Here is a 15,991-nt window from a genome sequence, read left to right as displayed (position 1 = left end):
ATTGATGAAGGCGCTGAAGATGATTGGACCTAAGACACTGCCCTGAGGAACTCCTGCAGACATGTCCTGGATCTGAGATGCTTGAACTCAACCAACCACGACCATCTTCCTATGTGCCAGTTACGACCCCAACCATCAAGCAGTTTTTCCTGAAATTCCAGTTTTTCCACAGCTCCCTGATGCCACAGACGGTTGAATGCAGCCTTGATGTCAAGGACTGTCACTCTCACCTGACCTCTGGAATTCAACTCTTTTGTCTATGTCTGAACCAGGGCTGTAATGAGGTCAGGAGCTGTGTGCCCCTGGCGGGACCCAAACTGGGTGACGCTGAGCAGGTGCTGCTTGATAGCATTTGCGATGACCCCGTCCAGCACTATACAGATGATCAAGAGTAGACCGATAAGGCAGTAATTGGGCAGGTTGGATTTGGCCTGATTTTTGTGTACAGGACATAGCTGGGCAATTTTCCACATTGTCGGCTCAATGCCAATGTTGCACTGAAACCTGAAGAGCTTGGCTAGGAGAGCAGCGAGTTCTGGAGCACAAGCCATCAGTGTTATTGCCAGAATTTGTCGGGATCGATAGCCTTTGCAGTATCCAGTGTCTCCAACCATCTATAGATATCGCGTTGGGTGAATCACATTGGCTGAAGACTGGTATCTGTGCTGCTGGGGACTACTGGAGAAGCCAAGATGGATCAGCCACTCGGCACTTCCGGCTGAAGATTACTGCAAATACTTCAATCTTGTCTTTTGCACTGATGTGCTTGTGGAAGATGGGGATACTTGAAATCCTCCACTTCCTTGGGGCTTGGGTCACTCGGCAATCTTGGGAATCTCGGACGTATTCTTTCAGTGATAGCCACAGCCTCCCAGTGGTGCAGCTAAGCACAAGCTCTGAGCAACCAGGATCTCTTGGTCAGTGATGTGTCTGCCTGCGGGGTCCTAATTCCAGGGTAAGGCCCACCAGTGACCTCACTACTGCCTGATTTACTTCTGGTTCAGCAGACCATCCCATAACAAGGCAGGGTAGGTGTTTTGGTGGTTGTCCAGCCAACTGGCAGGACCACCAATACCTGAACAAGATTCCACCCAGTGTGATCACTTAAAGAATCCAAGGGAGATAGCTCTTCTACAAAACAATTAGGATTAGTAGTTAGAATGTGGAATGCACTGCCTGATGAGGTGGTGGAGACAAATGTAGTAAAATCCCTTAAAGACAAATTTGATAACTACTTGAAGAAGAAAACAGTGCAGACACATAAGGATAAGTGTGGCCTAGCATGATACTTTTGAAAAGAGCCAGTGCAGATCTGTCAGCTTAAATGACTTGTTTCATACTATATTATTCTTGTATTCCTCAAAGATTGAAATAACGTACTTCTTCTTGTGAATCCCAGTACTGCTCTGTGTTGAATCTCCAACTGTAAACCTTTGCAAATTTCAACATCAAGTTCTCCATTTATTTTTATGGAGACGTGTAAGACAAAGAATGGTAGATTTATGTTTAGTGCTTTTTTTCTTCAGGGCAATATTACCCCGTGTCCTGCTAAGGCTCAGAGGCATAATCCAAACTCTTCCTTCGAATCACTTGTAAGCAGCTGCCTCAGTAACATTACATGGGTGAAGGATAAATTTATTTCCCTTTGCATTTAATTTTGATACCCGGCATAATCAATCAGTTGTAGCGTATTTCATCAGCCAGGAGAATAAAGGGTGAAAAGTGGAGTAATTTAGCAGTTGAAACAAAAGGAATCAGTCACTAGGCAACAACTCAGTTCCCGTATTGGGCAGCAGGTGGACTTTGTAATTGTGGTACAGTGCTACCTTGCCTTTGGTAAACGCAAGATGTTCAGATGGGTGCTTAACTCATTCACCACATTACAGCCTGGGAGGAAGGTGCGCTCTGTGAATTTTGTGTAAGCCTAGAAATAACCTTTCAAATAGTCCCTCACTGACCTCTAGGGATAATCTGTGTCACAATGCCCTATTGGAATGTGAAGGTGGTGGAAGAAGTTTGATCAATTTTATTTCATAAATGTCAAGGAAAAATGAAGAATGTGCAGTGCTGTGTACGATGTGCAAAATAACCTCCCTTTAGCCATTTTTTGTGTATTCTTTGACAAACACAATAGTCTTAAAGTTTATGAGAAGATTTGTGACTCGGGTTGTGAATAAGGTTGTAGACATGCTCGCCGAGCCGTTGTGTTTGGTTGCAGACGTTCTGTCACCCTGCTAGGTAACATCATCCTTGCGCCTCTGGTGAAATGTTGGTGCTCTGTCCTGTTATAAAGCTCGGTTTGCTGGGGTGGTACTTCCGGTTCAGTTCCTCAGTGGTTTGTATGTTAGTTTCAGTTCAGTGTGTTTGTTGATGGAGTTCCGGTTGGAATGCCAGGCCTCCAGGAATTCCCTGGCATGTCTCTGTTTGGCTTGTGTTATTATGGATGTGTTGTCCCAGTCAAATTTGTGTCCTTCTTTGTCCGTGTGAATTGAGACCAGTGAGAATTAGTTGTGTCTCTTGGTGGCTACTTGGTGTTCGTGTATCCTTTATTGTCAGTTTTCCTCCAGTTTAGCTGATATAATGTTTCTCACAGTCCTTGCATGGTATTTTGTGTATTATATTGTTTTTATTGGGTGTGCGTATGGGATCCTTTTATGTTCATCTGTAGCTGGAGCAGAGTGATTGTTGGTTTGTGGGGAACAGCGATACCTCAGGCTGTATGTAGTCTTGTGGTCATCTCTGATATGTCTCTGATGTACAATAGGGTGACTAGTCTGTCTGGTCAGCAGGTTCAAAAATAGCTTCTTCACTGCTGTTATTAGACTGATGAATGGACTCTCTAACTTCCCATACTGCCCATCTTGTTATGAGATGTTATCCCATTAACATGGATAACATCCCAGTTAATGTTGATCTTGCCCAGCACACATCCTGTTTTTCACCCTATGATCTATATGTCCTTGCTTGCAATGATCTGCCTTTACTGCTTGCAAACAGAGGTTTTCACTGTGCTTAGGCACACGTGACAATAAATGAAGTGAAATCCTCAGAGGATTTTCAGAAGAAATGTTGATCATTTCAATAAAGTCTCATCATAATTTCCCAGAAAGTTCCCTGTGGTATTTCAGAGTTGCTGTACAAACCTCCCGCAACATATAAACAGTGAATGATGATGTGCCTTTGGGTATCACTGGAAACCTTCAGCAGCGGCCTGTTTTCCTCCAATCAGCTGGTTGCTGTCAGGAGAGGCCATTAAGACAAGTGCTGACTCCCAACATGCCATGCAACCTCATTAATGAAAATGAAATTGTAATCAACTTATCCAGATATGCATTCACACACCTCCACGGCAGACCTGAACCCAGACCTTGTAGCCGAGAGATGGGGTTCTAAAACTGCAATACAAGATCTTCCAGCCTTGTTAATGAATGTTTGCAAGCAATTTAATTGGTAATCAGCTATTTAATAATGCTTTGGGTAGGTGTTTCTGGTGCACAGTTCAACTCCTTTACCAAGATAATAGGAACTGCAGCTGTTGGAGAATCTGAGATAACAAGGTGTGGAGCTGGATGAACACAGCAGGCCAAGCAGCATCTCAGGAGTACAAAAGCTGACGTTTCGGGCCTAGACCCTTCATCAGAAAATCTGATGAAAGGTCTAGGCCCGAAATGTCAACTTTCCTGCTCTGAAGATGCGGCTTGGCCTGCTGTGTTCATCCAGCTCCACACCTTGTTATCTCCTTTACCAAGATGGCTACTTGCCCTAAATGTGAATGGAAACAGCATTTCAAGAGCACATCTTGGCTAACTAACCGATTTCATAGACCTGAAGGAACGTCTGACAATTGGTCTCGCATTGTCTTGTAGACTTTCTTTGGGAGAAAAATGTTGACTAGGAACCTGGGGAAAACTTCCCTTCTCTTCCTTAAATAGTGCCCTGGAACCTCCTCCATCCACCTGAACAGGAGAAGTGGACTCGATTAAACAGTCGCAACAGTCTCATTTGCAACAGTCCCAACTCCAACTTTGCAACAGTCTCTCTGTACTGCACTGAAGTGTAGAGACCAGAGAATAGTCTACACACTTCATGCAATATTTTTGGTTTTGTTTATGAATGGAACAACTAAAAAGAAATGTCTCTTGCTGCAATTTGGTTTTAGTTTTTCTGTTTTTATCATGTTGTAATAGTTTAAGTGAAAAAGATTCACAAAGATCTGTTCTTATTTACATTATGTCCTCTTACTCAGGTGAACCTCTATGCTGACCCTCCAAAGCCAAGTCAGAGTGTCCAAATGGCATCACTTAGCCAGGGTTCAAAGGTTATGACATTTACCATCCCACGTGCACAAAGAGCTGAAATTGGCCCACCTTCGAATGCCAGTATACAATCAGGTAACTAACAAAACTTGTTTGCTTTAAACCATCTGAGGAAAATAATCTCAATAGTATCAAAACACAAAGGAAAATGAAGATTTTTAACTGCTAGTGCACTGTGAATTGTCCATGTTGTAGCTATGGACTTGTATTTCTATCATTACTCACTTAGGCTCCATTATGATACTAAGATCCTTTAGAATACTGAAGCTAAAACAGAAATTGCAGGGAAAACTCAGCAGGTCTGGCAGCATCTGTGGAAGAAAACAGAGTAAATGTTTCAGGTCACTATACCCAAAATGCTAACTCTCCTCTCTCTCCATAGATGCTGCCAGACCTGTTGAGTTTTCTCAGCAATTTCTGTTTTTGTTTCTGACTTCCAGAATCCACAGTTCTGTGGATTTTTCATTAGAATACTGAAAGTCTGGTGAAAAGTGTAGTTTCAGAAAAAATCTTTTTGAGAAGTGGGCAACGCATTGACTTTAAAGTTTTGGGATTTAGGTTGAAATTGTTGTTTAAGGTTACAGTTCTGAAGGCGTTAATAGTCATGCTACATTGCTTCACCCATTCTATAGATGTCACACACAGCCTGCAGGTGGAGACACAGAAATCTACTCGAGGTTTTGGAGGAAGCAGATATATCTTCAACAGCTGCCTTGTAATTACACCCATCCAAATAGTTCAACTTACTGTTATTATGCAACGATTGTTCTTGTTATCTAAGAATAGTGCCTCTTCTATAGATACTCTATGTGGTGCCATCACAACCACCACTAGCTAGAAAGGCTGAAGACAGAGGAGGATTCATGGCAATGAACTACCTCAAACAACCCTTACCCAATACAACATACTGTTAGAGCTTGCAAATGGGGCAGGGTACAAGGAATAGTAATCCAGGGGGAAAAACACGCACAAAAATCAGGACCAGGGTTGAAATGATTACCTTTGGGCTGTTTGAAAGCGGCTTCAGAAATCTTAGTTCACAGTAAGACAAAAGTGTCCCAAATTGGTACCTGACATGAATTGGCAATATCACCTTAACAGGATGAGAGTTGTAGCAAATGTAAGTGTTGCCACAATGGTATATTGTGGGGATATTCTTCTGTGATTAGGGCAGTGTGAAGGAAGCTTGATTCTTTATTGGATTGTATGGCCTTTTGGTGACAATGGACATCTGAAATGGGAAATATTCTGTTCCCTCTCCAGCATTATCATCTGTCAGATGCACGTGGAAAATTAAATCTTTGATCTAGAAGTTTTATTTTGTTCCCTTAAATTTTTACTTCAATATTTCCACTTCTATGGCACTGTCTTGGTGTGGAGATTATATTGCGATCACCAAAGGATAGTTAACTCTTGTGAGCAGAAATCTGTTATGACAAATAGAGATAATGGACAGAAATAGTCTGGCTGGGCTATCTAGCTTATCCCATGTAATTGTGAGTTAGACACGCTCCTTCCTCGCTGTCCACAGTCCTTCACAACTCCATCCAAAGAAAGATTTAAAAACAAAACCAAATAAAGCTGAGGATAGTTTGAGCAAAAGATCCAGAAAGTTTGATTTTGACCCATTTCATTGATTTAAACTAGTCTAGGAGACGGTGTCACAGGATATCTACCCCTTGCAAGAGCAGATCTTCGCCCTAGCCAGAATTCAGTCTCTTTCAATGCGTTACAGCAATCAGAAGACACAGCAAAAGAAGACACAGCATGAACATGAAACCAGCTTTACAGCTCCATTACTGTCTGGGAAAGGAAAGTTACCCACCATCCAGTCTCTAATTTTGCCCCTAGAGACTGTGATGCTGCCCAATGGGCCCACATGTTAATAAAAATGTTATTGCTCCATTGCTTACTTTTCTAAAATTTACAGATGCAGCTCTTTTAACTTATCTGGATACCAAGTTGCTTTAAACTAGGTATTAATTGAGACCCTCTGATGCTCCTTTTCCAAAGCCTCAATTATCTTGCCGATGTGAGGAGACCAAAACGAGGCACAGTCTGAATCAGTCTTATACAAGGAACAGTGAGTTCTCTATTCACTGCTTGGGATGAAACAATGAGAGCAGCTCTGTTCCACAGAGCCCAGACATGACCCAATCCATTATAATGAGGAAAACAAAAACATCATCAAACAGGTGCAATCTTCTACTCTGGAGTATGGGCATGAAAGATTGCAGAAAGAGCCCATAATCAGTCAGACTGGCAACAGGGAGATAGCTATCTGCATCTGCTACCTCTTGCTTTGCCCCAGGTTAAGGCCTTTAAGAGATCAAATATTGACCAGGCCTGGTCTGCATATGACTCAAGGCGCACAGCAATGTGGTAACTCTTCTGTGGATACTCTACGGTGGTGCCTTCACAATCACCATTGCTCGATAGGCTCAAGACAGAGGAGGATTCAAGGCCATGAACTACCTCAAACAACCCTTGCCCAGTACAACATACTTTTAGAGCTTGCAAATAGGACAGGGTACAAGGAGTAGTAGGATAGGGATAAATTAGGGATAAATAAATGCTGGCTGAGCCAATGACGATCACTTTCCATGAATGAATAAAAAATACATCCCTGTTGGAAACTCCATTAAAAGTTGCATCTTGTCCAATCAAATGCATTTGAGTTTTTAATCAATGATTTGTGTCGTAGCTTTAATGAACTTACCTAATCCTGGAACAAAATTATTTTACAGTTGTGGAATGTTATTTAATATCTACTATGTTAATTACTACACATTTTTAAACTAATTTTTAAGCAAATTTTTTCACTACTTCTGCTCTACTCCATCCATGAGTGTCAAAACCTTTGTTTTGCTTCCTGTAGAATGTTTTAAAAACAATTTGACTGTAATGCTTTCTATTCCATTGTATTGTTGGTTGTGAGAATTCTTTAATGTGGTTAGCTGTGTGGAGGCAACTTAGATGGAATCATCTGCTGTTCCAAATTGAGAGTCCCCATTAAATCAATTGCATATGGAGAGCAATAATGCTTTCGCAATAGAATTCACTAGATCTCTCAGCAAGTGGTCCTTCAGGATCAGCAAGGGTCTTTGCCTATGTTCTTCATTCAAGGTACACTGCATATCTTAAGTGAGTGGAGGCATAATTGAGTGTAAACAGGCAGACTAAAGATGTTTTCAGTGCAAAAGCTGAATGGAAGTCAGTTTCATTTTGCTGCTTCGCTCTCCATAGAAATTTGTAGAAGTTAACTTCTCCCAAGCAGGTATGGAAAATCTGATTACCACATCATTGTGACATGTTGCCAGAGGGAAAAGGGATGTTTTTTTTAAGAAGTGGTTGCTTTACAAGTGCATACATTGCCTTTACTCAAACAGTAATTTCAGTTTTACACTGCTTTTTGCAAATCTCTTCTCTACTGAGTACACAATTCTCAGCCTTGATGTTCCGCTCTATTACGACAGTGAATATTTGAGACTGATGGATACTGAGGTCCTCTTTCAGTGGTAGTTGGTGTCAGGGGCAGGGGTAGAACTTGTGGATTCCGTGCTGCTCCCCAGTTCCCAGGCCACCCAGAGCAGGCCACCTATAGCTCTGGGTCCCAATTACTGAGCTCCCAGTCCTGGCCGTTAACTATGCTCAAGGCATGGTTTAACTCAACCTACATCTGCAACTAAGCCAACATCTTTACATGGATGTACTTTGCACAATTCCTATAATCTGATTCTGATGAAAAGGACATGGCAAATGGAGCCTTGGAGACCCCTTTGGACTACTGTATTAGATATGTAGCATTTAAATTCCAGTTGTAGGCTCAGCAATATGTCACCTCACATAATGTTCCTGCTTTGTGACTCCCCTCATCAAATCCAAATCCCACCATCTGATGGTATTTGTCCTCACAACATCAAGCCAGAAACTTTGCCATTATACCATTGTCTGTTTCCAGTCGTCAATAGCCAAATGACCCCAGTTCCTGGAAAGTCTCCTGAACCAAGAATGACTAGAATACCTTCTTTTGTTAACGTCATTGTTGCTGTTAAAGGAATTAATTTAGGGATATTGAGTTCTTTGCCTGAATTCTGTTTTCAGAATGTCCCTCAGTAACAGAAAAGGGTGAAGAAATGGAAGTTGCCAGTACATCACGTACTACTTTGCCTTCAACGCAAGGCCCATCTATTGTGGAGCCTACAGCAGGGGAGTGTCTGACATGGGCCCTAGCCCAACAGGCAGAGGCATTGCAAAAGCAGGTGAGTGCAATTGATGTAACAACGTTTCTTGCTGCAATACTAAAAGTAATCTTGCAATAATCATTTCACTCACATTAAATACTCAAAATTCCAACATTCTATCATCAATTAAGATATTTGAACCTACGATGCCTATGCTGTAACAGTTCCTTTTTGATTTTGAGTGACACATCCATTAAAAGAATTCCCATTGAAAGCAGACGAACAATTCTTATAATGACTGTCTTACAATAGATGAGCATATTTGAAATAGCTTTTAGAAAGTATAGGTGTTTCAAGAAGCAGAAATAAAGGAACGAGAAAGACCTGCATTTATTTCCTGCTTTTTATGATCTCTGGTAATCTCATGGAAACACAGAAAATAGAAGCAGGAATAGGCCATTTGGCGCTTCGAGCCTGCTCCATCATTCCATACGTTCATGACTGGTCATCCAACCCATTACCTTGTTCCTGATTTCTCCCCAGCCCCTTTGATCCCTTCAGCACTAAGAAGTATTTAAAACTTTTTCTTGAAAATATTAGATTTTTTGGCCTGAACCGATTTCTGTAAACAGATAATTCCACAGGCTCAACATGTTGATGAAGAAATTTATCCTCATCTATGTCCTAAATGGACTACCCAATATACTTAAACTGTGATCTCTGATTCTGGACACCCTGGTCATTGGAAACATTCCTGCATTTACCCCGTTAGAATTTTATAGGTTTTTGTGAGATTCCCCAATTCTTCTAAACTCTAGTGACTGTAGTCCTCACTGGTGAGTCTATTTTCATACACCCAGTCCAGCCACCTTAGGAATCAGTCTGGTAAACCTTTGTTGCACTCCTTCCATTGTCAGTAAATCTTTCCTCAGATAAGGATATCAAAATTGCACACAATACTCTCGATGAAGTCTCACCAACTCTCTGTACGATAGCAGCAAGATAGTCCTGCTCCAGTGCTCAAATCCTCTCACAGTGAAAGCCAATTTACCATTTGTCATCTTCACTGCCTGTTACAGCTCCAGGCTTACTTCCAGCGATCGCTGTCAAAAGACATCCAGATCTTGTCGCACTTCCCCCTTACCCAATTTATCATTATTCAAACAATAATGTACCTCCTGTTTTTGCTGCCTCGCATTTATCCACGCTATACTTCATCTGCCGTACATTTACTCACTCACTCAAATCCAAATCACACTGAAACACTTCTGCGTCCTCCTCACAGTTCAGGCTCTCAACCAGCTTTGTGTCGTCTGCAAACTTGGAGATAATATGTTTAGTTCCTCTATCTAAATTATCAATATTTCGTGAATAGTTGGATCCCACTGGTCACAGTCCGTGAAAGAAGGAAAAAGACTCATTTTTTCCTGTTGCTTTCTGAAGAATGGTCACTAGATTCGAATGTTGACTGTGTTCCCTCTCCACAGGTGCTGCCACATCTGCTGAGTTTCTCCAGCAATACCTGTTTTGTGTTTCATATGTTCAGCATCTGCAGGTTTTTGTTTTATTCCATTCCTTGTTTTCTGTCTGTTGACCCTTTCTCTGTCCATCTCAATACATTACCCACAGTCCCATGTGCATTGTACATGCTATTTTCCTGTGTGGGAGCTTATGGAAAGTGTTCTGAAAGTCAAAGTAAACCACGTGCACTGACTTCCCCTTATCAAATCCACTAGTTACATCCTCATGAAATGCCAGTAGATTTGTCCAAGGATAATTTCCCTTTTCTGAAACTGCCCTGACTGTCCCCAATCCTTTCAATGTTTGCTGAGTGCCCTTAATGCTTTTATAATGGACTCTAGTATTTTCCCCACGACTGATGTCAGACTAACCCATTCTCAAAGTCACATACAACCAATGAAGTATTATTGAATTGGAGTCACTGTTGTAATGTAGGATAAAGCAAAAACAGAAAAGTGAAATTAAAAAAAGTACTGAAGGGTTTATTCTTGCACATTGTGGACAGTGGTTGCCTGTACAAAACTAATGCTCCTTCAATTCTAGGTGGGGTAATCAGCGAATCATGTGTTCATTTATTGAACCTTCCTATTTTCAATTTTATCCTGAAATGGAGACTATGTTAGTCACCGCTGGGTGATCGGCTTCACCAATTCTATGTCCAGCTGGTGAAACTGAATAATAAGCCCAAGGACTGTATTTCCGAGCGCAATAGCAACTTAAACATTTCCCTTCTCTGCTCATATTCAGGGTCCCAGGTGAAAGAAATTTGATGACCAGCAAAGCCCTTTGGAAAGGCCAAACAAATCACTCACTTCTGGGGTAATTGGGAATGGGCCACAAACAGCAACACCCATGAAAGAGTTTTTAAACTGCAGCCATCCAGAATAGCACACTGAAGAGAGAGTGTGTCTTTTGTTAAAATGTGCTCAGTCAAAGTTGACCACCATCGTATTCCATCTCATGACAACCACCTTGTTTTTATTTGTCTTGTATATTTCAATTAATCTGTCTGAATGACATGTGGATTTGTGGTTTCTCTCCCTCCAACAGATGGATGGATTCGAAGGGTTGCTTAAGGCAAGGAAAGTGGCACCAGTTGCCCAACAAAAGGTAAGTGGCTGAGGAGCCTGAACCACTGCTCAGCCTGAACTGTGTGTTGTACCATTTCACAGTCACTGCATTCAGCCCCTCTAATGATCAGGTGAGTTTTGAAACAGAAATGGAATTGAAAGCTAAACTTTCTTTTCCCTTTCCTCTGCTCTTGAATGTAAACATCTGCGGAATGCTGGATGGCAATGCTAAAGTGATATGAACAACAACCAGTTGTTAAAGGATGAAATATAATATAGATATATTCGGTAAAGACCAATCTTTATTACAAAGTGAATGCTTTTGTGTTGTTGAACATGTTTGGAGGTAAAATGTTTATATAGCATAGGCACTCTGTACTAGAAATACCACACATTCATTGTCAGTGAGCAGGATTATTTTGAATTCCTAAGGGTTAGCTCTCTCCAGACTAAAAAACAAGATTTGCATGCACACAGTGCTTTCATGACCACAAGAAGTCTCAAAGCAAATTGCAGTCAATGAGATACTATTGTAGCACTGTTGCAATGCAGAGAATACAGCAAGTTGCCTCAAATGGCAATGTGAGCAGAACCAGTCTTTGTGTATGATGTTGATTAAGGTGTAAATATAGGCCAGGACACCAAGTATAATTCCCCTGCAGTTATTCCAGATTGTAACATGGGTTCATTACCATCACCTCAGGGGTAGGATATGGTCTGTGGTTAAATGTCTCTTCTATAAGATTACATGTCCAACAATGCAGCACTCCAACAGTTCGACACTTGAGTGTCAGGCTTGATTTTTATGCTTAAGTCATGAAATGGAACTTGGACCTTGGACCCTGGACCCTTCTGACTCAGCGATGAGTGTCCTTCCAACTGAACCATGGTTGATTATTACCTGAATCAAGAAAGATTGTTGCTTTTGACAGGGCGGCACGGCAGCTCAGTGGTTAGCACTGCCGCCTCACAGTGCTAGGGACCCGGGTTCGATTCCAGCCTCGGGTGACTGTTTGTGTGGATTTTGCACATTCTCCCTGCATCTGCATGGGCTTCCTCCGGGTTCTCCAGTTTCCTCCCACGGTCCAAAGATGTGCAGGCTAGATGGATCAGCCATGTTAAATTGCCCGTAGAGTTCAGCAGTGTGTGACTTATAGGCGGATGGGTCTGGGTGGGATGCTTCAAGGGGTGGTGTGGACTTGTGGGGCCGAAGGGCCTGTTTCCACACTGTGGGAAATCTAATCATATGGAAAATATGCTTCAAAATTTTAGTTTAAGAAGCAAAATTAGAAGACGAGGGACTTTTCAATCCTGTCAGGGGTTGGGCTGGGTGCTTCCTTGCTGGCTGGCTTTGTTGTCTTTGGATAAAATGTTAATTTTAATGTTAATTTTTATCCTACCTCATATTATCCGATTCATGTTGACATGTGGACGGATAATGTATGTGATCATTTTAAGTCAATGTTTTCTTTCCTTTTTCTTTTGAAACCATTCCAATACACACAAGTCCCATGTCATTAAGTCAGATGATGGAATTCAAAACTAAGTAGTCCAAAATCATATATCAATGCGACAAAGCAAATCTGAGAGCTGGAAGCAGATAATGGCACAATGGGTGAGCAAGGAATGAAGTGATTCCAGAATTTCAAAACTAAGAGATGTTGAGGATGTGCGACAGTGCAAGAATTGAAAGTTTAAGCTGTGAGATGATGGATGCAGCTTTGAAAAGTTGGAACAGTAGCTGAGGAGAGAGAGCATCTGATAATGTTGACACGTATTAGGCACGGAAGGGGTAATTGAATGTTTATTAAAACGTGAAGAAAATGTTTCCTGGAGACTGCTGGCAGTTTTACAGACACTGGCAATAATTTGATTTTAAGCTTCAAGAACAGTTTAGTTATGACCTCCAAACATAAAAGCAATCTTTGACCTGATGATTGTGTGATTGCATTTTTTTTCAAGGATTCAAGCGAGGTTTCCTGTTCAGTTGTGTAAACAATTTTACTTTTAGAGATTGTATATGAGGAGTTGCAGGGGTGGCATTCATTGTTACTAATAGAGTCTGAATAGTTTCAAAGGTATCTCCTGCTGGACATAGTAAATTACCTGAACGAATGACTAACAATGAGATTGTATGTAACCTATATACAAATTCCCTCCCAAAGTGAATTGTAGGTCTATCGACAGGATATAAACTGCAGTGATTCAAGAAGGCAGTTCACCACCATCCTCTCAAGGGCAGCCAGCGACACCTATGTTCCATAAGAGAATTAAAAATGTTACAACTTTAAAATATATTTTGGAGTCCTGTCTCTTGGAATTAGCGCATCATGCTTAACTAGGCTGGGCTAATCTCAGTATTTTTATTTGCTTATTTAAATACAGTTCATTCAAAACACAGGTAATCATGATGACAGCATTTATGAAAATTGCAAGATTCAAATATATCAGATGTCTGGACTTTTTGCATCGGAAGGCGGTAAGCTGGTAGTAGGTAGTAAACACTTATTTTCTCATTTTCATTTCTGTTCCTTATTTTCAGGCACTAGAGAGTTTGAAGGAAGGTCAGGATGCACTGGAGAGAGGATATCTACATGCCCGAGAAGAGCATCGTGGGCTCCAACTCAAGGATGCCTGCAGCAACTCTTACATTATTGGGGAATTTGATCCTAACAGGTAAATGGATCCATTCCAATTTCTGTTGAGAATCATCATGATAAAGACAATGCAGGATTGAATTTCTTAGCCCGTAACATGTCAGAGGTTTAGGATATCCATCAGTATTTGGAGCAGGAACACAGATCTGGAACATCAGCTGATTTTTCTGACTTTAGGAGTCAGGCATGTAACACCATTTAATGATAGCATGCTAAATTAAATTGGCGCCTTTGAGAAATACAAGTTGAACTATGTGTCACAATGGGATTTTGATGAATGTGAATGTATTGCACAGAATAGTGACCAGCCATTTATCTATTCATAATGCTATACATATCATTGAGGAAGAGATATCATACAACTAAACAGTAATTGCAGACAGAGATAGTAGGAACTGCAGATGCTGGAGAATCTGACATAACGAGGTGTAGAGCTAGATGAACACAGCAGGCCAAGCAGCTTCAGAGGAGCAGGAAGGCTGACGATTCGGGCCTAGATCCTTCTTCAGGCCGAAGTGTCAGCCTTCCTGCTCCTCTGATGCTGCTTGGCCTGCTGTCTGTGTTCATCCAGCTCTACACCTTATTATCTCAGTAATTGCAGACACCTTTTCCAGTATATATCATTGCAAATACTGCATGCGTATTAATCTCCTGTTTGACTACTGTAAATGTCATTGCACTTGCATATAACACCAATAGAAATTTCAAATTTGCACTTGTTCATGATGCCCTTATCAAATTGCAAGACAGCACTTAATAATAAAGTTTAGATGGCTGACAAAAATCATCTTTCTATGGTCCAAAGAAGAATGTTTCTCGGTCTGGAGTAGAAACTTTGGGGTAAAAGCTAACTGTATACATTAGGACTGCTGAACTTACAGTATAATTGCACTGCAATTCTGAATGCAGCCTAGGGGAGTTAACAAGTCCATAATCTACATGGAACATCAACCTTCAAAATGGCCCAAAAGCCCCTTTGATTGTGACTTTGGTGAATTTTATGATAATATTGAGTTTATTCTATTCCTAGAAACCATAAATAGAGTTCCAATAACTAAAGAACATGATTGTGCAAATTGTCAGGCAAAGTTCTGCACTCAATTCTAGTTACAAGGTGAAGAGTTTAATATGGATGAAGGTAGTGGAGAGACACAATTGAAAATTAATTCTCAGTCTTGAAACGCAACAATGCGAGATGATACCAGATAAAATTAATAAATAAGATGTTACAACATATGTATTATCGGTAAATATAAAGTATTGAAATGTTTGTATGAAAAGAAGCCTGAGTGGGATGTTTAATGCAAGTCAAGTGGGGTTTAGGCTGATGTTAAACTTTGTAAAATGTGAACTCTCAGCCTGTTAGGAGTTTTCATTGAATTAGTACTTGCATATTTTCAAATTGAACAATATTTCAAAGAACATGTAACTACCCATGTGTTTTTGATCTAACCAGCACTTTTTAAGCATTTAAAGGCTTTGCCGAAGCGTTTGGGAATATATTCTTTGATATGGTCATCAAGCTACGTCTTATGAATAGAAACCGAAAGAACTGTGGATGCTGTGAATCAGAAGCAAAAACAAAAGTTGCTGGAAAAGCTCAGCAAGTCTGGCAGCATCAGTGGGCAGAAGATCAGAGTTAACGTTTTGGGTCCGGTGACCGTTCCTCAGAACTGAATAGATTCTTGTCGAGTTCGAGGCAACACAGCATTCTTTGTTATCTTTCAGTCGCTTGCTGTCTACTCCTCTAGCTCACCAGCACCAAAAACTGGGCAACGAAAGCCACCCTTAAAGGATTAGAGCTGCAGTTTGGCAGAAAAATCTTTCCAATCTATTAAATGTTCCCCAAACACAAGCATGGGATTTGTGAGATGATTGCAAATGTACGTTCACGTAGAGAATGGAAATTTGCACACACTACAGTAAAATTTTAAAGATATTTCACTGCTTCACCAAGTGCTATTAGATTATATTATGAAAATTTTAGGAATCTTAAATGGATAACTATTGCTTCAAATGCAGATACATTCCAATTTATTCAGTGTGAAATAGGATGTATAGTGAGCACAAGGCACAGCTAATTTATGTCTGGCAAAATATTGAAGCAGTATCAGAAATTTGGCAAAAATAGTTCTCACACTATAGTTTGTAATTCAAATTAATGCCGAAGGCAAGCAGTTCAAAGTAGAATATCTAAGGCACATTCATGTAATATTCAATCAATTGTGGAATATACATTTTGC

At 40.8% G+C, this 15,991-nt stretch overlaps 1 protein-coding gene across 5 annotated transcripts in view; it reads left to right on the top strand.

Moving 5' to 3' along the window:
- The window catches only part of akna (AT-hook transcription factor), a 152,439-nt gene that overhangs the window by 82,979 nt on the left and 53,469 nt on the right, over positions 1-15,991 (top strand). For all 5 annotated transcript variants that reach the window (XM_048558752.2, XM_059638127.1, XM_059638125.1 and 2 more), the window contains 4 exons: positions 4,247-4,391; positions 8,421-8,578; positions 11,072-11,131; positions 13,634-13,767. In XM_048558752.2, coding sequence (XP_048414709.1) covers positions 4,247-4,391; positions 8,421-8,578; positions 11,072-11,131; positions 13,634-13,767 — 497 coding nt within the window. The remainder of the gene's footprint in view (positions 1-4,246; positions 4,392-8,420; positions 8,579-11,071; positions 11,132-13,633; positions 13,768-15,991) is intronic.

Source organism: Stegostoma tigrinum, chromosome 29 (genome assembly GCF_030684315.1).
Source record: "Stegostoma tigrinum isolate sSteTig4 chromosome 29, sSteTig4.hap1, whole genome shotgun sequence".
NCBI classification, from domain to species: Eukaryota; Metazoa; Chordata; class Chondrichthyes; order Orectolobiformes; family Stegostomatidae; genus Stegostoma; species Stegostoma tigrinum.
This window is presented reverse-complemented; position numbering and strand designations above follow the sequence as displayed.